This window comes from Blastomyces dermatitidis (assembly GCF_000003525.1).
Source record: "Blastomyces dermatitidis ER-3 genomic scaffold supercont1.4, whole genome shotgun sequence".
Classification (NCBI taxonomy): Eukaryota; Fungi; Ascomycota; class Eurotiomycetes; order Onygenales; family Ajellomycetaceae; genus Blastomyces; species Blastomyces dermatitidis.
The window spans coordinates 4,223,460-4,244,734 of NW_025544777.1; the positions used below are offsets into that span (position 1 = coordinate 4,223,460).

The following is a 21,275-nucleotide window of genomic DNA, read 5'->3' on the forward strand; positions in this document are numbered from 1 at the left end:
GTCAAATGCAAATTTTCGATGCATCCATCACCTAGATGAGGACATTGCACACACAGTGGTACATTTTCTTTACACCGGCGAGTATGAGACACTGCGACTATCCATGCCAGAGTAGAGTCCAAGAAGGTGGAAATGGAAAATGAGTATAGAAAGGAGCGTTGCGGTGTTTAGTTTCACAAGCAAATATGAATTACCTCCTCTGGTGGCACTTGCAATGGAAGCTATGCTATGGAGAAGAATTGCAAGTCAGTGTCGTTGCTGGTAGTCCTGAACGTTGGAAGTAAGGAATATAAGGGACTATTGCCCAAGGATAAGTTATGGCTTGATGGTCACACCAGGGCAATGCTTCAGAGTGAGTTTGATGATGATGATGATGGGAATGTGTTTATTCATCAAGATATTCTGAAGTATGTGAAGAGCTCTTTCGGCAGGATGTTATTCAGGGTGGCAGTAGGAATACTCAGCACCAGGTGTTCAATTTTACAGCGGACGGACGAACCAGCCAAGCAGCACAGTGGCAAGGGACCGGCAGACTGTGGTGAGGAACCTGCCAGTTTCCCTGAGACATCTGTCAATGGAGAGTTGCCTGCATCGGAGGACCTTGCTTGGTGGGTTGGGGGGAGCAAAAAGAAGGAACCATGTCAAGAAGCGCAGCTTGCTCCAGGCGATTCTCCTGAAGAAGCCATTGCTGAGCGGCTAAAGGATGTTAAAAATGGCGAAGATCTCGTTCCAGAGGAGCCACAAAAGTCTCTTCCACCTCAAAATATGTGGGAGACTTGGGCCAGAGGAAAGAATGAATATTGTCAAGAGGCACAACTTGCTCCAGCTAATTCTCCTGAAAATGCTGTTGCTGAGCCCCTAGAGGATGTCAATGAGCCTTTGGAGGAGCCTCCTGCGGATGTTGCTGAAGAGCCTGTTCTACCCGAACCAGAGGAATCTCCTCTTCCACCTCAAGATACCTGGAGTCGTTGGGGGGGGGGGACGTAGAAGAAATCGAAGAAGAAACCGAAGAAGAAATCCTGTCAACAAAATCAAGCTGCTGAAGAACTTCCTGCGGGTCCTCCTATTGAAGCATCCTCTTGGCCAAAAGAAACTTAGACGAGCTGTATGTTTGGGAATTCGGAACCTGATAGCTTGATGATATTTGTGGCGTAGGCGTATGTTACTTACTGCGGTTGTCTTGGGGCAGTTTTAACTGACTTGCATTCTCCATATGAGATGCACTTGGCTTCTGATGTTAAAAAGGTACTAATTATCTTGGAGCATCTTGAGTTCTATCACAATCACCATCTCTTGGTTATGTTCTCTGATTACAGCCAATTTCCAGTCTAATTAATGTACACATGAGACTCTATTAAATATACAGCAACCATCTCGAGCAGCCTTAAGCTGATACTCTCAATAAGATATTAGCCATTGCCAAGAATGGAAATCACAATGGTGGATGAAAATGGGAATGCGTATGATGAACATCCTTGGCATGATGCTGCGGATGCATTGTATTTGTAGTACAGAAAGTTCACACCAGTTACACTGCTCATCCTGCAGATGATGACTATCATAGTGTTTGGTAAGACACCCTGGGTCATAAAACATTCGGCAGCGAACTTCATCTGGCAACTTTCTGTCAGAGAAGCACTGAAAGCATGCACGTGGCTTTGGAGCTTTTTCAATGTGTTCTGTAGTAAGACGCAAGAGCTCATCATGTGACAAGAGATGCTTCTTTTTTCTCACTGTCATCCTTTGAGTGAGGGTCATCATAAGGCCCACTGTTTCCCGCAGGTGGTTGTGTTTTCTTCAGGTTTTTCTTCAGGCGTCCGCGGAGAGGGCCCTCTTCCGATGTGTCACAATAGAGGACCACATAATCAACAGCTTCATTGTGGCATTGCCACTCTGCTTCCAGAGAATCAGATATGGGATATGAGAGAAGCTTCTGTAGGAGCCCAAGCAGAGTGAGATGCATGTTGTCCTCTGATGATAATGACTCCTCACTTTCATCCGCCATGGTCCCCAAAAGCTGTGCCTCGATGTCGAGGAGAGACTGCTTTTCATCAAACTCTTGTCACACCTGTTTCCGCAGAGCCCTGCCCTGAGAAGTCGCCTTTGCGTATTCCTGACCTCACGCTCTTGTCGCCGGATACGAGCGGGAAAATCAGGATTCCTTGTCTGGTGATATTCGGCAGTAATGGTCTCCAATTTTTGGCGGGCGGTCACGAGCTCTGGGTGATCTTTCATGCGTTTTTTGTCTTCTGTGGTTAGATGCCGCGAACGCCGTTGGTCCCTCCATCGGTCCAGCCGCGCGACGGACCGCATCATTTCCTTGTCCGGATCAAGGCCGCAGATGGTCCGGATCATCTCAGTCCCGACCGTCCGGGGATGATAGTGGTCGATGAACGTGCGACGGTCCGCATGTTTCATGATTAGCATCCGTTGTTCCTCGCTAACCCATCCTGCGAAGAAGGTAAGTCAATCAGGCCTTCATTAAAGCGCGTCAGATATCATGGATGACCGAGCAGGATTACATACCACTCTCATTGAGGATCTTTCCACTCCCGTAACGGAACCGGTGTGAGAACATGGAATGGAGCCAACCATGGATCTCTCCGAAAATTGACAAAAGGCGACCCATCATGTGTTTAAACAATGGCTGTCTTCGCCGGATAACCGGAGTCCCCTTAACCACCTCAGTCTTACAGAATACATACCAATCGGCCGTCTCACGCTTCAAATACAAAGGCATTTGCTGGCAGCCCCGTTTCACAAATAGCTTTCGCAGTTCGGCCATGGATGTTAGTCCAGGAGCTTGGAATGCCTTAGCATGGAACAACATCCCAAAGAGGTAGGTATGCAGGCAGAATATCAAGAACGGCCCATAAATTACTTCAGGAAGGGGAAATGTGATCCTGATTGCAGTTAGCTATGCTGTCAATCAGGGTTTGTGACAGGCTAGAGGTTGAGGGAGGTAAAGTGTCAGTTAAAACCAAGCTCAAAGGCAGATATACAATTTTATTTCCCCCATAAACTTTTTAACACCCTGAGCTGTCAACTCCACTAGCGGAATTGGAGGTCCTCCATGGGGATCCTTCTGGAGCGAAAACTGTAGGTCCTTATACTGCATTCTTTCGATGTAGAGTAAATAAGCCTAGAGTATTGTATAGGCACACTTGGATCCGCTCAAATCCAAGCCAGAATCTTTTCTCCTGAGTTGACAGGATAGTTTCATTGAATGGAACCATGTCCTCAATGTATACAGGGATCTTCTTGCCCCCCTACGTATCCAGGCCATTCGTGTCAATCAGGTATTTGATACGCTATGTAGTCAGGTCAGTGCCGCGTTCATCTTCCAGAATTCAAGATATTAATCTACCCGCCGCACATTACTGCCGTCTTCATCACGAATTTTGTTTTTGGTGACTCTCTCATAGTAAAGGCGGAAGCTCCGCCAGTCACCCTTGAATGAGCTGGCCTTGTGAATACCCTTTAGGTGTCGACCGTCCTTCCCTCGCTTGAGCTTGAGGCACCAGCCCAGAAACCGGTGGATGTCATTGTCCGACGCTTCGCAGAGTGCACGCTTGGGGTTATGCCACTTGCGTTCATCTGGCAGCTGTCGTGCTTTGACTTTACAGTACCTACTGACTATTAGGGAAGGGAAGGAAATCGCTGGTGTATCATCAAACCAGGGAAAAGGAAAAGTGACCAACTGTAGCCAGCGTTTTTCAATGCATCCTCGCCGGAGAAGTGTTCCGGCTGATTTGCCATAATCCTCCGGGATGGCCGACAGGTCGACCCCGGTGTCATCAAGAGGATCATTGCTAAAATCTCCTTCATCACTATTCGGACGCTTTGCCGGACGTTCAGGAACATCGGGCTCAGTAAGGTCGGTCTCGAGGGGGGCTTCTGACCTACCATGCAAGTCAGAGTAGCTTGACTCGCTATCAGACTTTTGGTCCTGTGCTCTGCGGTGATCATGATCTCGTCGGTCAATAGAGCGCTTCATAGTCAGTTAGGATTCCGCTAGCGAGTTAGATTGGTAGTAGAGACAACAGAGGAGGCCAGTATGTCCCAGAAAAGGGAAAGCTGCAGGTGAATGTTGGACAAGAGGTGACGGAGGTAAGCAGCAAAGGGAGAAGTGTCTGTTTCCTGTTTCGTCGCTCTTCGGAGGTGGTTGAGATCGAATGTGAATATGTTGAGGGAGCCATGGCCAGGAACGAGGCCCATGCCCGGTGTGAGCCAGTAGGCGTCCATGTAGCCATTTTCGGCGCCCTCATGAAACGTCGGAGCGGCGATGGGTGAGCTGGGTGATTGATGATGAGTGAGGATGCAACCGCGTAGTTTCTTGTGGGGATAGGAGGGAAGCCGAACTGGCGTTGTGGGTGCGTGGTGAAAGGAGGCAGAGAGCGTGGCAGAATGGTAAATCACCAACGCTTCACCTTTGTAAATCAATTACTCCGTAGATAGCAACTCAGACGTCCAACACAGCCATCTTGTTGTCAATTTTGATGTTTAGGTCCCATGCCTATTTCTCTACTCTGGTACATAAAATTCACTTGGTCCTCCAGCAATGATATGAAGAACAAGTCCAAGGCAACGTCATACAGAATACAGTGTGTATTTGAATATCTGACGGCGTTCGAAGACAAAGAGGTCGCTAACCATCATCTCAGGAAGAGGCAAAAGAGCGAGATAGACGCCGTCGATCCAGGTCCAGCAGCTCCCCATCAACAGCCGCTTTACATGAGCCCATGTCTAGGCTCTCAGTTTCAAATTCAACGACATCGTGTGGAAGCAAGAGAAAGCTGTCTTGGGTTAGAAAAGCCTGCCGGTAGGATGTTTGGGGATCTTTGTTAGGGAGATTTTGAAGGCACTGTGGATGGGGCAGCTCATGAATAACTCAGTTAGCCAAGTGTATTGGATATTATACTATGGTTTCGGAGAGACAGAGTGAAGTGGACGCTGAGTTGTTTCTTTCTTTATATTTGTGCTACTTTGGTTTTCTTCGGATTCAGAAGCCCTTGCTCTTGTGATGGAGAGATTGACTCGAGTATATTCCTTTTATCAAACAATGCATGTTAGTGAATAAAAATCCTTAACTGCATAATAGCACCGTCAGGGGATTTATCACAGGACGTATACGTACCTCTATTGGTAAATCATCGCATGGCGTAGCACTTTAGCCTGATGCCCACGATCTTCTACTTACCCCGCCTCGATCCATGCCGTCTTGTTCCCAGTCCGCTATATAGCCGTTTTTTTTAATTCAAACTTTTGCAGTTAGGTATGGTCCGCTTATTCAGTTGTACTAAATGGCGATCTCTTACGAAGCTGGCCTTCAAAGCAGATAAAGTGGCTTTTTTACTATGAGCGCGAAGACGGACGATCAGAGAGCTCGCGAGAGCTTCGCGACCTTCCTCAGTTACTATCGCCACAATCGCGATTCCGGGAATGTTCCAGATTGGGCCAACGACCCTGAAATTGGCACCATCATCATCGGACTTAATGAGGGAAAGGCAAAGGAAGACAGACCTACACCATCGACAAGGATATTAGATTGGTGGAGATCGTTGAACATATAGACAAAAGGGCCAAAACGCAAGTCACGTTCAAAAAAGCGTGAAGCCACAGCCCTCATAGCGCTAAGGGCTGATAACTGCCAGATGCCATCAAATCTGTCCTTTATTGCATTCGGTCGATTGTGTAGACAGCTGTCGTGAAAAGCCAGTGTATCAGCCACGTACGAATCGACTGATGTATATGTCATGTCTCTAGGTATATCCACTGGGATCTCCTCGCTCTCCAATTGATGGATTTTTAGTGAAAGTGGCCTGTTACTCAACACCAAGAATCCATTGTCGTTGATAATGAATGAGCCAATTCGTGGCACGGGAACTTTGGCAAGCTTTAATATTATCTATGTTAAACCTTTGAACAGGTTGGCGTGTAGGTCTTTATCATGTCGCTTGTCATTCCAAGAACATGAGAGCATTGTACCCTCGGACTTGTCTATGTACTGGATCAAAAGATAGCCAGCTCTAAGACCATCCAACATCAGTCCCTTACGGCGAACACATCCAGAACGGAGGTTCATATCCAAAGAGCTTAAGTATGTAGCAACGAAGATAATGTAAGAATCGTGGAAGTAGTGGTAGATTCTCAGCAGCTGTGAACTATGGTCTTGTTAGCCAAATACTCCCCACCAGACGTATAGATAGGTCTTGATTCGAGTCTTACACTTTGGCCCGTCGAAATTGGGTACTGGTACCGAAGCGCAATTCGCTTCCAACCATGCATAAGTGCCTACTTCACACCGTATCTTCTCATCTGCATTCCCCGGTCGAAAGGATTCACCAACCCGGGTGCAATATTGGGAACCACATCAACACCTCTTTGCGACTGCGAACAATGATGGGAATACAGACATTGAAGCTTCCAAACAGCCAGTTATTGAAACCATCAGGCTCACATTCCTTCAGAGATATGCTGAGGTGGTACGCAGCAGCTTTCTGGACCAAGTTTGAATGCTTGAGGAAATGAGAGAAATATTTAACCGTTTGTTCATAAGTCTTCAAGACCAATAAGAATATTGGTCTCTTCCTCCCTTCCCTTGCTGTGGAGTAAATCACCTCACCCCACTTCAATCGTCTGGTTCTAGCCATGCTCTCAAGGTAACTAACTTATTAGTAAGTACTAAGTAGGCACAAAGCAACCAGGAAGGAATAGTTGCTGTGTTTTGGCAAGGTCGAAAAAAAAAAAAAAAAAAAGGGTGAAGCGATAGCAAAAAGCAGCAATATTTGTTATGTTAAAGCGGCGTGCTCTCAGGAACCGACGACGGCCACATAAAATTTACTCAAGACCGCATCAAATCCTCCAGTTAGTCCGTACCTGGCGCCTGAGGATCCCACTGTGGCGCAGCGGTGTTCTCGTCTCGCTCCCCATCACCAGCCAACAGATTTTCCACGATCTCCAGCATTTGATTCGACTGATTCGGCTCGCTTTGTTCCCCTTTTCCCCTTCGCTGCTCGGGCTGGCTGAGTCTCCTGCAGCTAACTAACCATTTTTACTCCTTCCAGGGCTACCCCAGTTCCTATTCCGCTGCCCGCTCTCCTCTATTGTACACAACCATCAACACCCACTCGAAACCAAACCCTTTGTTCCGGGATGCAGTGATAGTGCTACTTTTCAGGAACATTCGCTGACTGTTTCGCCGATCGGTGGGCTGAGGAACCAACTGAACTGGTGCGTATACGGAGTATATATATATTATTTTATCCTTGTCCCAGGTCGTTCGTCGTTGGGACTCCGGGCTCTGTGGGCGCGCTTTCGTGCGGTTTGGCTCCACCCGTGGCGCGCAGTGTTCCGGATTCTTTACACTTTCCTTTTTCCTGGACTGCCAGCAACACCACAAAAGCCCATTGGCGCTGACATGAGAACTTGACAGAACTTGACCCTTCCAGACCACAGAGACATTCAATCGCGAAAACTGGTAGCAATCAATTCACACCCCTCACTTCGTCGAACGACAAACCACGCATCCCCCGCAGTAGGCGCCCTGTCCCCAATAATCTCGTCTCCAGTGGCTACCATTCTTTGATTCTTTGCAAAACTCTACCCATTGGGGATTATAGGGGATTGCTTGAATAGGACAATAGTTGAAGTAAAGCGAAAGCAAGGAAAACAAAATGGCTGATTATCGCTCGCCGATGCTGCAAATCCCTCCCCGTAAACCCCTGGGTTCCGGCAATGCCGGCCTACAATTCCATTCCTCTGACTCTCCTAGTCCGCAACAGCGTCAACAGCAGGAAATGAGACCACAACCACATCAAAGTCGGCCCCAGGCCTCTTCTTCCTCATACTACCCACACCAAATGCACCCTCACCAACAAATGCCTCCTGGCGTACACCACCCACACCACCCACAGCAGCAGCACATGAACCCTAATTACCCAGGGCGACGGGCGTCAAATGGGACGATATCGACCACATCTACTGGAGGAAATAGCCCTCTACCTTCTGGCCTTCCTAATTCCCACGCTGATATCCGACGAAGCTCCTCGTCACGCTCTGGTCATGCTCCGGCTCCGATTGGTTACGTCGCGCTGATGCGAAAACAAAAGGCCACCGTATGGTGTGACCGGGCGCAACAGGAAGACCCGCGCGTAGTCGCCCAGAGACGGGCAGCAAAGCAACGGGCAGCCATAGAAGTGCATGGGGGAGGTGGTTGGAGTGCCCCGCTGACCAGCACAGGCAAAATACGGCATAATACCTCCTCGCGCTCCATGAGCTATAACACAGGCACCATGGTTGGTGCCGGTGTACCTCTTCGATTGAGCGCTAACGAAGTTGGCGACGGTGAAGATGACAAGGATAACGACGGATCCCCCTTCCATCGCCGAACGGGCAGTGGGCGGAGTTCCACGGGCAGCAGTCGGTTTCCCAGCGGGTACCAGAGACCACAGCAGGGCCGCTTTAGCAGTAGTAGCAACAGCAACACGCCGCCAAATACGGATCCAGCGGACCGGATACAGACCGACATCCCTGAAATCGTGGAGACTCCCGCTCCTCTGAAACCTGACGAGGAGAAAGAATACTTCGCTAGCAGCAACGTAGATTCTGGCGCGAATGGCAGCTCCGCAGCAGCGATAGCGTCATCGAACCTAGAAACAGACAAGTCCAAACCCGACCGCCCTGGTAGCACGCATAGCCAGGCCAGTGAGCTGGAGGAAGACTTTGGCACGGTTACGGAGATGGCAGCGCCAAGTGGAGCCGTTGCCGCAGCGAATAGAGTCAAAAAGGTGGATGATCTTAAACGGAGGGGTAGCGTGGATGATCGATCTACCAGGATGAGTAATGTGAGGCTTTTTGTTGCGAATCCGGACTTGAGCGATTGAGCGGGTAAAGGCAAGAGGACAGCGATGGTTTTTTTTCCTTCTCTATTTCCTGCCTTTCTTTATATATTCTAATAGTGATGGCGCGGGGAGCCGGGGTAGGAGCTTTTATATTATATATTATTAGTTCGTTCTTTTGGGGAGAGCATGGCTGGCACACTGTGATTTCCATTTCTTCTTTCACTTTTTAATTCATTTATGTCACGTCAGGACATCTCCTGTGGTGTTGTTACTCCCCATACGCACGCCCTTAGGTATATTTTAATACTTTACTATATTTTCTATTTCCTTTTTTTTTTTCGTTTCAAAACTTTTCTTACAGTTGGTATTATTATTATATTTTCTTCCTGCATTTCATTCTCGTTCACTTTCTCGATCTCACAGAATTTCCCTCTTCCACCTTTACCTTTTGTTTTCCTCTCTATACTCTATTCACATCACTCCCCCCTCGTTTTTCCCCGGCTCTCTTTCATAATGCTGCCATCGTCGGATTCGTCTTTTTTTTCACCTTTCCGGAGGCAGAGGGGGAAATAAACACCTAGCTTGGAATTAGTTTTGAATGCTAATGCTACAAATTTTATCAGTGTGTGCGTGTAGTTAGTAGTGTTAAAAGGGTTTACCCGTTCTGATGTAGATCTGCTGGCTGCTTTCTCCTTCTAGGTCTTTTTTATTTCACTATATCATGGTAGTCATGGATGAAGCAATCTCCCCTGTAATATTAGACATAATCAACTAAACGTTGGAAGTAGCATCTTTTCCATCTTTCTGGTTTTATTTAACCTCTCAACCCTTTTCTGGGCGAAATTGATATCACGTGACTGTCACCAATTTGACGCGAAACCAATGCCTGGATTCAACTGACGCGTCTGGACTTTTTGCATCTCAACTTCAACGCCCTACACCGCTGCACCGCAACTCCCACAGCTGCGCGATCAATCGAGGTTATACTAAGAGCAAGATAGAGAGAAAGGAGTTGCATTGCCTGGTGGAGCTTGCTTATTCTATTTTCTTTTGTGTTATTATTCCACTTTAAGTCTTGCCTCAAATCGAAACAGTAGGACGTCCACCCTCCTCATTCGCTTGACTGACATTCATTCTGCAAATAAATCACGATACATTATACATCATATTGGTATACAGTTTGATTACAGATTTGGAGAACGTGAAAAGGACCATTTAGCCATTGACTGCCATCATGGGCGGGGAACCACTACCGGGCTCCACGAGTCCCTCGACATTGTCACGGAAGCGGTCGTTTAGTGAAGTAGATGGTTGCGCACTGAAAACCAATCCACAGGATAATAATGGTGGAACTGGTTTACCAGAGGTCGTTGTCCCGAATGATGGACTTCAAGAGTCCAGTACTACGCATACCGCTGGGATGAAATCTGAAATACACCCCTCGATCGAAACTGCCGGAATTCCCCAATCCACTACCACGATCAAATCTTCTTCCACATCAACATCGACCGCCTCTTTGTCTGTCGATTCTCTTCCACATGCCGATAGAATTGGTTCCCCTGACCCATCCATTTTATCGCCTATCCCCTTACCTAATTGCATTGACAATATCCAGACCCAGAGCCAAACCCCTCCACCCCTACCTGCCACCCCCCCAGCTGCGTCGGGGTTCGTCTTACCAAATAACAATAAGAAACGGAAGTTATCTCCCGCTAGCAATCAGGCGAGGGCATTGGAGAAGGAAATGAAGGAGAAGCAGAGAGCGGAGGAAAAGGCCAAGAAGGAGGAGGAGAGGAGGAGGAAAGAGGAGGAACGGAAGAAAAAGGAAGAGGAGAAGAAGAAGAGGGATGAGGAGAGAGAGGAAGAGAGGAGGAAGCGGGAGGAGAAGAAGAAAGCAAAGGATGAAGAGCGGTTGGCGAGGGAGGAGGAAAAGAAGAAGAGGGATGAGGAGAGGATGAGGAAGGAGAAGGTGAGGTCATTGTATTCCTTTTTTTTTAAACCCTTTTCCTTCCTGTAAATCTGTTGAGGAATTTATGTGGTTTCTGGGCTTCCTCGCTGACTCTGTTTGTTTCAGTCTCAAATGCGTTTGAATGCTTTTTTTGCAAAACCAACGACACCCAATTCGGCATCAACTGCGAATGCAATAGACGGGAGAAATTCTATTCCGGTCAATGATTCGAGCGGTGCTTCTGCGGCCACGAAATCTGAACAGAATCTTCTTTCTGACTACGAGCAAGAATTTCCTCCTTTTTTCTTGCAGTCGCATGTGAAACTGGCACCACCACATCGTTTTGAACGGGACACGGATTCTCTCAAGTTCGCTTGCGAGAAGCTTGATTCGTTATTTAAAAGAGTTACATCGTCCGAAGAGGAGGCACCAGCTATGACATTTCGTCCTTCAGAACTATTCAATATGCTACCTTATAAACGCCGGCAGGGCAAACCAAATGGCCCCACAGTGAGAGAGATTTTACATATGATGCAAGATGCAGCTTCGAACACTATTGATTTGACGGGAGATAAGAAAACTCAAAACCCTGGCGACCTGCTGAAGAAGATTCCAATGAAAGTTTTGAAGTTTAGCGAAGATGTGAGGCCACCTTATCAGGGTACCTTTACGAAACGACTACCCGAGCAAGAGGCCAGGAGACTATGTCGAAATCCCTTTGGGCGGATAGTCCCGGATTTTAATTATGATTATGATTCAGAGGCTGAGTGGGAAGAGCCGGAGGAAGGCGAGGACCTTGACTCAGAAGGGGAAGAGGAGATGAGTGAAGATGGGGATGGAGACATGGAAGACTTTTTGGACGATGGTGATGATGATGCTGTGGGTGGGAGACGAAGGGTAATTGTCGGTGACCTGGAGCCAGTGTGCAGTGGGATACATTGGGAAGATGAAGGCGATATCGATCCGATGATGAGTTCATGTCGGATGGAGGTTATATCAGGTAAGGGGCCAACATTTTATGGAAGAAAACGCCTCTTTCGGACTCTGAACTGAACAAATTATGCTAACTAAAACCACCAGAAACTTTAAACTTCCCCATCGACCCCTTCTCTTCAGTATACTGGAGTAAACCTACACCGGCATCCCGCTCGCCCTTGAAACACCTTACGCATCGTTCCAATCAGCCTTTAGACCGGGCTGGCGCCATGTCCAGTGACCTTTCTCAGAAGCAATATTCACAATCCTCTGGATTACTCCAACCTCCTTCCACCACCCTTCCTTCAACCCTAACTACAACACTACCGTCGGGACAATCCACTCTTCTTCCCGTTGCAGTATCGAATCAGAAGCCACGACGCTCATTCCCGCCGGATCAGGTAGCGGAGTTTAAAGAGGTCATTGACGGAAGTAATTTAACGAAGGCGGGGTTGATTGAGGTGTTAAAGAAGCGGTATGTGTGTTCTTATCTTTCCGCCATTTTCTTTGCCTCGTTATTTGCCTTCACGCCTAGTGGTGGGGAAAGGAGGAGCCTGAGATGTTCGTCCATCAGAAAAGCAAATTGACAATTTAAAAATAAAAAAAAAAAATCCACTAACGAGAAAAACCATACAGATTCCCAAAAGTATCCAAGGACATCATCAAAGACACGCTCACCTCCACCGCACAAAGACTCGGCCAGAAAGAAGCAGATAAGAAATGGGTTTTAATATGACAAACTAACTATCACCCAATTTTACATAACATAACTAACATACGGAGTACATCTCTTTAAGATGACATATGAAACCACAGCGCAATGCTCCTTTTTTGTTTCCATTTTTAATACCCATGTCACCATATGCCCCTTTTTGCCTCTATTTCATCTGGCGCGCTCCGATCATTATAGATGAAAATTCTACATGTAGATGATAGATGTATGATTCTTTTTTAATTTTTTTTTTTTTTTAATTTTTTTATCTATCAACACTACATAAGGAAGTATATAGCCTATTCATTCTTGTACTCTTGTCCTGATTGACCATGATAGCATTCTGCAGCTATGTATGATGCTACCTGCCTACGTATGTACATCTGATACATACATGCATATGTCTGTATATAGACCGCCTCACCATCTCATACCACTTCCTCTGCCAGTGATGAGCGCGTTTAAGTAGAAAGTAACAGTGATTACTTACCGATGACACTGACAAGTAAAACCAAATCTTCCGTTTTTTTTTTTTATTTGGTCTCTCCTTTATATTATAGTCAAGATAACCATCCAAAATATAACACAGAGCCTCAGAAGAAGACCTGAGAATAGACTCCTCTCCCTTCATTATTGCAAACCTGCCCATCCATCCGTCCATATCCAACAAAAAAGAATAGCATATATACATCTATAGTCCTTAATTTCCTACCCTTTAATAGCCGCATTACCTATCTACCTAGTCCACCAAAACACCACCACCACCGCCATAACCCACAAAAGCCCACAAAAACCCACAACCCAACCCCCCCCTTCCCCCCTCCCTAATAACAACAAGATCCATCCCCCACCCTCCGAAAATCTGCATGTCCCAAAGGCGTTTGCTTCCTATACCATTCCATCGGCACCGGCTCCGGAAACGGGAATAGCTCATGAGGAATCGGGCGTAAAGTATGATATGTCTGCGTCTGTAGACTCGACTCATAACTCGCATCTGTCACTCTGCAAAGCTCCTCGTAAATAGGGTGCGACTGCGTTTGTATCTGCGTCTGTGTCTGTATCCGTGCCTGGGCCGCGCTTCCCGCCCAATTTTCTTTCCAGCGCTTTCTCATTTCCTTGACATACCCCGAAAGGGAGTTGTGGTAATGATGACTTTTAGACACTTGACCCTCCTCCTCCACACCCCCCACCTCATCCTTGTTGGGAAATAAGTGATAATCATCCGTGCCAAAGACGTTGAGGACATGTGGATATCTAGCCTTGGGGAGGCTTACCCCTTCAGAATTAGATATCCAAGCATTTTGTCCCGTGAGTTCACGCGGGTGGGGTTGCCACGAGGAGATAATCACAGCATCAGTTCCGTCCCCGGTCGACATGGGGCGAATACAGCGATGGGTTCCGCGTTTCCATGCTCCTCGTGAATAACTGGGGAGAGTGACGAATGAGGATATATACGTCTTACGGTCCTTAATATCTGTCTGACGAATGTGGTGCCATGGGATGATATCCAGTTCCATTGGTCCATGGATTTCTATTCGTTTAGCGGCTGGGAAGCAGTTTTTGCTCGTGAGGCCAAGAAGTAGATGGTGAGAAAGCTCTGTCTGAAGGTCTTCTTCGGCGTGGTTACCTTTTTCTTCAGCTGGGAGTGTTTCAGATGATGGTGAGCAACGTGTTACCCATCCGAGGATTGCACTGGAAAGTTCCGTGTTGATAACCAATGAGCGGAGCTTTGGACACAGGGGAGCCTGCAGTTCCCCTCGACATCTGGAACAGGAACTTTGGGCAGGTATGCTTATGAGGCTCGGGCATAGTTGCCTAATCCTCAGGCGGAGGTGGGTGAGGTTTGGGAGCAGCTTTGCTATATGTGGGCATAGATGTTCGCCGTCGGTGTAAACTTCGCAGCCCGAAGTGTCAATTTCAACATCACTGCATGTGTCCGGGAGGGATTCCAGGAGAGCTATCACAGCAGAAGCGGGAAAGCTCGGTTCAGCCGTGATCCTATCAATATCATCACCTAATCCAGAATCTACAGCACAGGCTGGCTGATGGTCGATCCGTAGGGAGAATATTCGAAGGGCTCGCATAACCCCGGCCATGATTGTAGCTAGATCTCTCAGTAAATGACCCAGGGGCCAGGCCCTAGCTGCAGTAGAGCTAGGGTCTACTGCGGCGACATCCAACAGCAAGCTCAGTGACTGGATAGTGAAAGCCTTCGAGCTGAGTGGTAGTCTTGCGCTTTTCACGAACCGGCAAAGGTTATGATTCCGTAGAACCACAGCAGCTTGCAACACGGGTATTGCCAATGAATACCATTTCTTGCACACAAGCAGGCATGGGAGGAAGATGTTGATTGATGTGTTCTCCCGGAGACGTAATAGTATCCTTTTGAGGGTCGCATCGTCTTCCAAAAGCACTTGATGACTGGGGGAGAGGGTGTGGTATGCAACTGCGGAGGAACCCGACGTCATTTCTGCTTTCTTTTTATTGGCAGATAAAGTCGAACGAAAGGCGGGAAAGCAAAGGCAAAACACAAGCCAAAAGAGAACTTGTATGCACTATGCATTTGGTTATCAACAGTGCATGGATATGAGGCGCCAAATCACAGCATCTCCTACTACCAGAGACTGGTACATATTTGACGACTAAACAGCTCTCCTCTTTAACACGATATATCTATTGCACCTTAGATGTATTCTTTGTTGCATGTAAACAACCAAGATAAAACCGCTAAGTAGAGTTTAATAACTGGCCATTGGAAAGAGCAGTGGAAAAAGCAGACGGCGTGGTTTCTTTCCCGCTTGATGAAACAAACTTCCAGCTGGCAGCAGGAGTAAATAAACAGAGCGTTCAATCAGCGCGGAAAAGAAACATGCGAGGCAGGTTATGCATGAGAGCAGACAGCGCAACTCAGATTGCCAGTAGGGAAGTGGGAGAGCTGCTGGCATGATTAGCTTAAATCTGTATATCGGGTTGGTTCTGCACATCTTGAATGGAAATGGTCCTTTCTTGAGATCTCTATCTTGTTCATTGTGTCAAGTCAGCTAACAGGGGACGACGAATAACGAGTAAAAATCCTCGAAGGACCCGCTTGAATAGCTACATAGGTCTGCAATATGACAAGGACGGGTGAAGGACTTCTTCCTCTTGGTTGGAGAAACGAGAAATACAGCCACTTGCATCTTGAACAGACCCAACATAATCGGAGCCTGGCCAAAAAAGAAAGAGAAAGGTACCATATTCAAAAGGCAGAGGCTACCTGGGTAGAACCAGGTAATGTGTTCCATTTGTTTACTTTTGCACTTCTGGTATCCGGCTAACTACCTAGGTGTAGCTGGGGTGGATACATGTAAGAGAAGACAAAGTATCTTCTTCTTCTTCTTCGAGAAATGAGTGGAGCATATATCTTTTTTCCATTTCCATCACCAATAGAAGACACCAGCAAAAATACAGCTGTGTGTACCTCCCTAAGGTATCCAGCTGCCTTCAGTTTAATTCCAACGAACCACAGGAAAAAAAAAAAAAAAAAAAAAAAAAAAAAAAAAAAAAAAAAAAAAAAAAGGCAAAGGAAAAGCAAACGATGCAGGAATCAACAACAACATAACTGGCAGATTTCCCATATCCTATTTCCGCCTGACCAGTTGTTGGGAAACGCAACCCGGCGCGCGGAATGAGATTGATTGATCAGCGCAGTAAGGGGCAGGGGGACCAGCAGAAAGAAGCCAGTAATGGAAGGACAAAATAATTGAACACAGCCCAAGTAACCCAAGTAACTAACTACTCTCCCGTCCGTCCCCATGATGTGAGTTCAGCTCCGATGGGGACAGCATCAACAGGCGCAGGTGTGGTGTAAAATTCTCGTCGACCACTCATGCTCCCCCCAGCCACCACCAGCGATATACCCGATATTCCACTGATGGGGATGACACGTGGGAATGGGGCGAAAAAAGGAAAAAAGGAAGATCCGGACTGGAGCGGGATACAGAGGAGAGACAGACAGTAAGTACGGAGAGAAGGGAGAAGGGAGACTGAGACCATGTCGTGCTGCTGCTGCTGCTGCTGCTGCTAATGTTGCTTGCTTCTGCTGTGTGCTCTGGGCGTTGTCGTCTGCCTTGTCGCACTGTTGAAGAAGTTAATACAGAGTAACTTATTTTACATGATGAGATGTTTGCTTGTTTAGATATGCTTTTTTGAGCCAGTTGGGTGTTTGGTGGAATCTATCCTTCCAGTGGTGAGTTGAGGTTGAAGGAGAAACTATCAAATTGTTGTTGATTGTTGTTGATCCACTGTCTGTATCCAACCAAGCTGGATATAAATTGTTGCAGCAGCGGCCATGATGATAATATTCCTCGTCTTCTCTCGTTAATTAGTCTCCTTTTAACAGATTTCCACTTGCTGACGGGGTGACTTTCATATAAAAAACATATCAAATATAAACTAGTTAACAAAACCAAAACAGAAACAAACAGAACAAACCAACCACTTGTGTTGTCATCTTCCAGCCATTCCCCCCGTCTCTCTCTGGCTTGGCTTGAGGGTATGGTATAATAATAACTACAGCTGGACGGGTTTGTTTGTTTTAGAAGAATAGTAAAATAAAATAATAAAATAACAAATGGTGCCTGTCCGGCGAGCCAACCAGCGGCCAGCAAACCAATTAATGCGAAAATGCATGCAGTGCCAGCTCATCAGCGCCGATGACACCACACCAGCACCAGCACCAGCACCAGCACCGAAACAACGAAAACAAAACCTAGTGCGCGCGCTGGGGGGAGAGAAAGAGGATTTTTTTCGTCGTTTCTATTTGAATAACCTCAACTAAATAATCTAATTCATCTAATTCAGTTGGTCGGTTCCTTTCCTCTCTCCTCCCGACATACAGCATACACATCCTCACCCACCCCGCTGATGGATGCTGCCCTTAGACCTTGGTTGCATTGGACCAACGATGTGCCAGAGTTTGATCTGCGGCCGCTGGCTACCGCTTGCTTCCAATCCAGACTCTACAACAACTTACAGGGGGAATGGCCGTTAGTTAGCCCAACCCGGACAGAAATCCATCCCTCCTCTCGGCTACAGGGCGACACAAAGGGGAATTAATTCGTTCAACTAGATACGGATTAACGTTACCAGGTATTTAACTAGTTGATGGGTGGGTGGCCGTTCCAAGCCCGTTTTCTACCTTTTTTCTCGAGAGAAGGGGGAAGCTAAATAAGAGAACGTTTCATTCCCTACCCCCCCTCCCCTCCCTCGAAAGCCCCCTCTTGCAGGGCGATAGGACGGGGGGGGGGGGGAATGCGGTTCGTGAAGAAGGCCTGGTAAACCCATGTCGTTCTTATCTCTTCCGATTTATTATCATTTCATTCTCTCCCTGCAGATCGCACCCATCCATACAGAGTGCAAGATGTTGATACCAATCAACATCTTTCGCCGGACAGCTGCAGAGCAGAAAGAACAGAACAGTAACTACATGGGTGACTCGATGACGTCTATTGGTATCATTTGCTCCTAGTTAATTCCTCCCTTCCTCCCCCTCTTCTTTCTTCTCTCTTTTTTCTTCTTTTAGTAGTAGGGCTTTGAGCATGCAACTCGGCGCGCCTGAAATGATGTATCCAAGTGAAGTTACACGGTTGGGATGTTTATTTCTTCCAAGGTTGGGCTGACTATTTAAATAGCCGAACGAATTTAACATAGACTGCAAACTTCCCGGTGACAAGCTTGCCCATTTGCGTATCCAGAGTTGCACCTTCAACAAAACTCATAAATATATATGTCCATTTTCCGATGGACATCGTCCCCCAAGAGGCCGAGGAGCGGGAATATCATGGGACACTTTCCATATGTGGTCAATAACCAATAACATCAAAAATCCGATAGAGGCGATCGATGCTGGTATTGACAACGACTCGATTGGATAACAGCCAACAGAAAGCGCTCCCAAAGAACTTTCCCCTTCAGTAGCGCTTGTGAAAGACCAGAGGAGATCAAAAAGGCTCTTCTGGCCACCGCCAAGGAGTAGCTGAAGCTCAGATGCGAGAGCCGGTGAATTATAGGTTCATCTGGCGGGCGGAACAGAGAGAATATTTCCGCTGGTCGTCTAGAAATCGCCGCTGTCACCGCGTTGCTGTGTTACTTCCTTGAACTTAAGAATCGTCGGTGTTTCCGTCTGTATGATTTTAGGGCGAAAGTGGTGATTACCTTTCTTGCTACTTCTAGAAGTTCTCCAGTTGCTGCCGCCTCTGAGATGGATAACTACCGACGTTCCCCAACTTGCTTTGCAATTCAGCAACAAGTGACTGATTTAAAATGACTGTAGCCTTTAAGCAGATCTCCATTGTGCATCTCTGAATTTCTCGCCTACACTTGTTGCAGGACTGTTGTTCGCTGTCGTAGATACCATAATGATATGACTAGATATGGGGTCGGGCTAACTAAATGTCTTCAGGGCCTTTATTTTATTTTATTTTATTTATTTATTTTTTTTCATTTCAAGCGAAACAAGCAGTTATCTGTAACTAACTTACTGAGTAACTAGTATTTTTGATTAACAATCCACAATGACGCCAACGTGCGCATCGAGGTTGAGGCCAAAGACTCTGTGAGAGATTCCCTGCTGTAGCCTCATGAGGAAAATGCCAGTTGCCGCTAGCTAGATTAACTTAAATATAATACACAAACATTGAATCCCCCCTATTTAACCTAACTAAGTACATGTACATTATAGTTAAAGGATGATCGGTTGAGGATAAACAAATAAACAGGGTTTGAGCCACGCTGGGTAGCAAATCTCCCACTTCAGGGCTCTGGAGAACGTCGAGAAAATGAAGAGAACCGCAGAGAAATTTTGGAGAAGACAGGTACATTTTACAAACTCCAGGAATAAGCACCACAAAACACCAGACAACACAAAGCGGGAAATCGATAACGAAGACGGCCAGGAATTTCGAGGTCGAACAAATACTGGTCAACACAGGTAATCAGCAACAAGCAACACTATCTTGTCAAATGGAAAGGATATGATACCGCGGAAAACACACGGGAGCCTTATCCCTCCTTATCTATGGCTTGGATATCATCCTTTAGAGCTGGTATAATCGCTCTCTCAAGGTTGTTGTTGATGGTTGAGCAGTTCGCCTTGATTTCACTTCTCAACAGAACGGGGTAATGGTTGTTTCAGATCGAACGCGTTGTTGGTTTTGCAGCTTCAAGAAGCTTGGTTTACCAATAATGTTTCCTTGGTCACTGTCGCCTCAGCAAGATTTGCTTGAAGATGGTGATACTCCTCCACCAGTTGAGAATAAGCCAATCGCCTCTGGAGATGGTAGGCCTCAGCCTGTTTAATGCCTGCTCAAACTCAGCTATCTGGCTGGCATCCATTTCTTGTTTAGCAAGGACGTCTTGGATAAAGGGAAGTTTAATGGAAATTGGATGGTTGTTCCAGCTATATAAGACCGCCCACTCAATTCCTTCCTACAGAATCTCAAAGTGCTTTTACATAACTCACTGGCATGTCAAAAGCAGGTTAGGGTGAGAGCTGAAATTATCTCGAGTTCTAAAGGGAAGAGATTTATGGAGAAAATGGCCGAAGCTTTTGGATTGAGACTTTGATAGAAAGTTGTGAATCTGGAAAGGTAATATACACACACAGTGCACCACTCGAGTTATCATAAGAACAGAAGCCCACAATTAGAACTATTAAGTGCCTTTGGGATCTGCCAGCTCAGGTGGCAATTTATACTGTTTCGTCAAGAAGAGAGGATGAAATGATGCTTCAGGCCCTGCACCTTGTGCCTAATAAATTAGAAGGAGGAATATATTCTCACTACTAGGCTATGCTCCACAATTTCAGAACCTTCTCCCTCTGAAAGAAAAGCCGAAGGAATTTCCATTCAATCCAAATCGTACTCTGTTTGGTGATGTTGAAATTATTCAAATCTCCAATCAGCATAGACTCGGAAGTTCTCGTCCACACATTTGGAAAGGTGAGAGTGGGCGTCAACACCCATAAATGTACATGTACAGTGTCTTCACAAGAGATGGATTTGATATGCATGAGACTCACCAATCCCAGAAGCACTGAACACAATTGATGGCAATAGTTGTGGCATCAGCATATTTCTTCCCTGTGGCCTGGAATCAAGCCAATCTGACACTATCTCTCGCGCGGTACTTCTCTGGGGTGAGTGCCTCGCCTAATCTTCTTCTGTGTCGCCGTCGACTCTCCTTAATGCATCCGGAGGACTTCCAAAAGCAAGTCGGTCGGGAAACCATGTTATCCGCATAGCAGGAGGAAGCGGGGACCAGAAAAAAGATGTAGTGACTAGTAGTAAGTACGGAGAGATTGAAAACGTGCAGTAGAGACAGTTGTCGCAGAGGAAGCCTTGGAGAAGAGAAACGCTCAAAAGGAGCGGGAGATGTCCGAATGTATGCATTTTTTAAGAGCGGAGAACTACCAACCAATGAAGTTAAGCATAAGTAACTAATTTGTAGGACATCATGACGTTCATTGGTCGGAGAGATATGTGTTGCCTGTCCTGTGCGAAAGGTCAGAGAATAATAATGGAATTGGAGAATGATGGTTAGGGTAAAAGCAGCATATGATATGATATGTTTGAAACAAGCGTCCAAACACCCTCATCATCGTTGTACAAGACCCGTTAAATCTAAACTCTCCTAGCGCTGCCGTGGTTTGTTTCGAGTTGCTGATTTGTTGTCCATCCAATTATCCAGGTATGTATGGGCTTCGGGGCTTCGGGGAAGTTAATTAGGTTAATAAAAATATTAAAATATTTTCTTCTAC

The 21,275-nt window shown here is 46.5% G+C and overlaps 4 protein-coding genes across 4 annotated transcripts; 3 read left to right on the forward strand and 1 right to left on the reverse strand.

Moving 5' to 3' along the window:
* Positions 1–157: 157 nt before the first annotated feature.
* BDCG_04353 (uncharacterized protein) lies at positions 158–1,423 on the forward strand. The gene has a single exon (XM_045420009.1). It carries the CDS (start codon positions 229–231, stop codon positions 985–987), a length of 759 nt encoding a protein of 252 aa, XP_045276199.1. The 5' UTR covers positions 158–228; the 3' UTR covers positions 988–1,423.
* Positions 1,424–6,310: 4,887 nt separating this feature from the next.
* Positions 6,311–9,468, forward strand: BDCG_04356 (uncharacterized protein). The gene is made up of 3 exons (XM_045420010.1): positions 6,311–6,611; positions 6,683–7,233; positions 7,436–9,468. Exon 3 carries the CDS (start codon positions 7,677–7,679, stop codon positions 8,883–8,885), a length of 1,209 nt encoding a protein of 402 aa, XP_045276200.1. The 5' UTR covers positions 6,311–6,611; positions 6,683–7,233; positions 7,436–7,676; the 3' UTR covers positions 8,886–9,468.
* Positions 9,469–9,757: 289 nt separating this feature from the next.
* On the forward strand, positions 9,758–12,767 carry BDCG_04357 (chromatin assembly factor 1 subunit A). The gene is made up of 4 exons (XM_045420011.1): positions 9,758–10,812; positions 10,918–11,791; positions 11,872–12,241; positions 12,403–12,767. The coding sequence occupies exons 1-4, from the start codon at positions 10,078–10,080 to the stop codon at positions 12,500–12,502; spliced, it is 2,079 nt and encodes a 692-aa protein (XP_045276201.1). The 5' UTR covers positions 9,758–10,077; the 3' UTR covers positions 12,503–12,767.
* A 92-nt stretch (positions 12,768–12,859) lies between these two features.
* On the reverse strand, positions 12,860–15,335 carry BDCG_04358 (uncharacterized protein). Its single transcript, XM_045420012.1, has one exon. The coding sequence runs from the start codon at positions 14,944–14,946 to the stop codon at positions 13,303–13,305; it is 1,644 nt and encodes a 547-aa protein (XP_045276202.1). The 5' UTR covers positions 14,947–15,335; the 3' UTR covers positions 12,860–13,302.
* Positions 15,336–21,275: the final 5,940 nt, after the last annotated feature.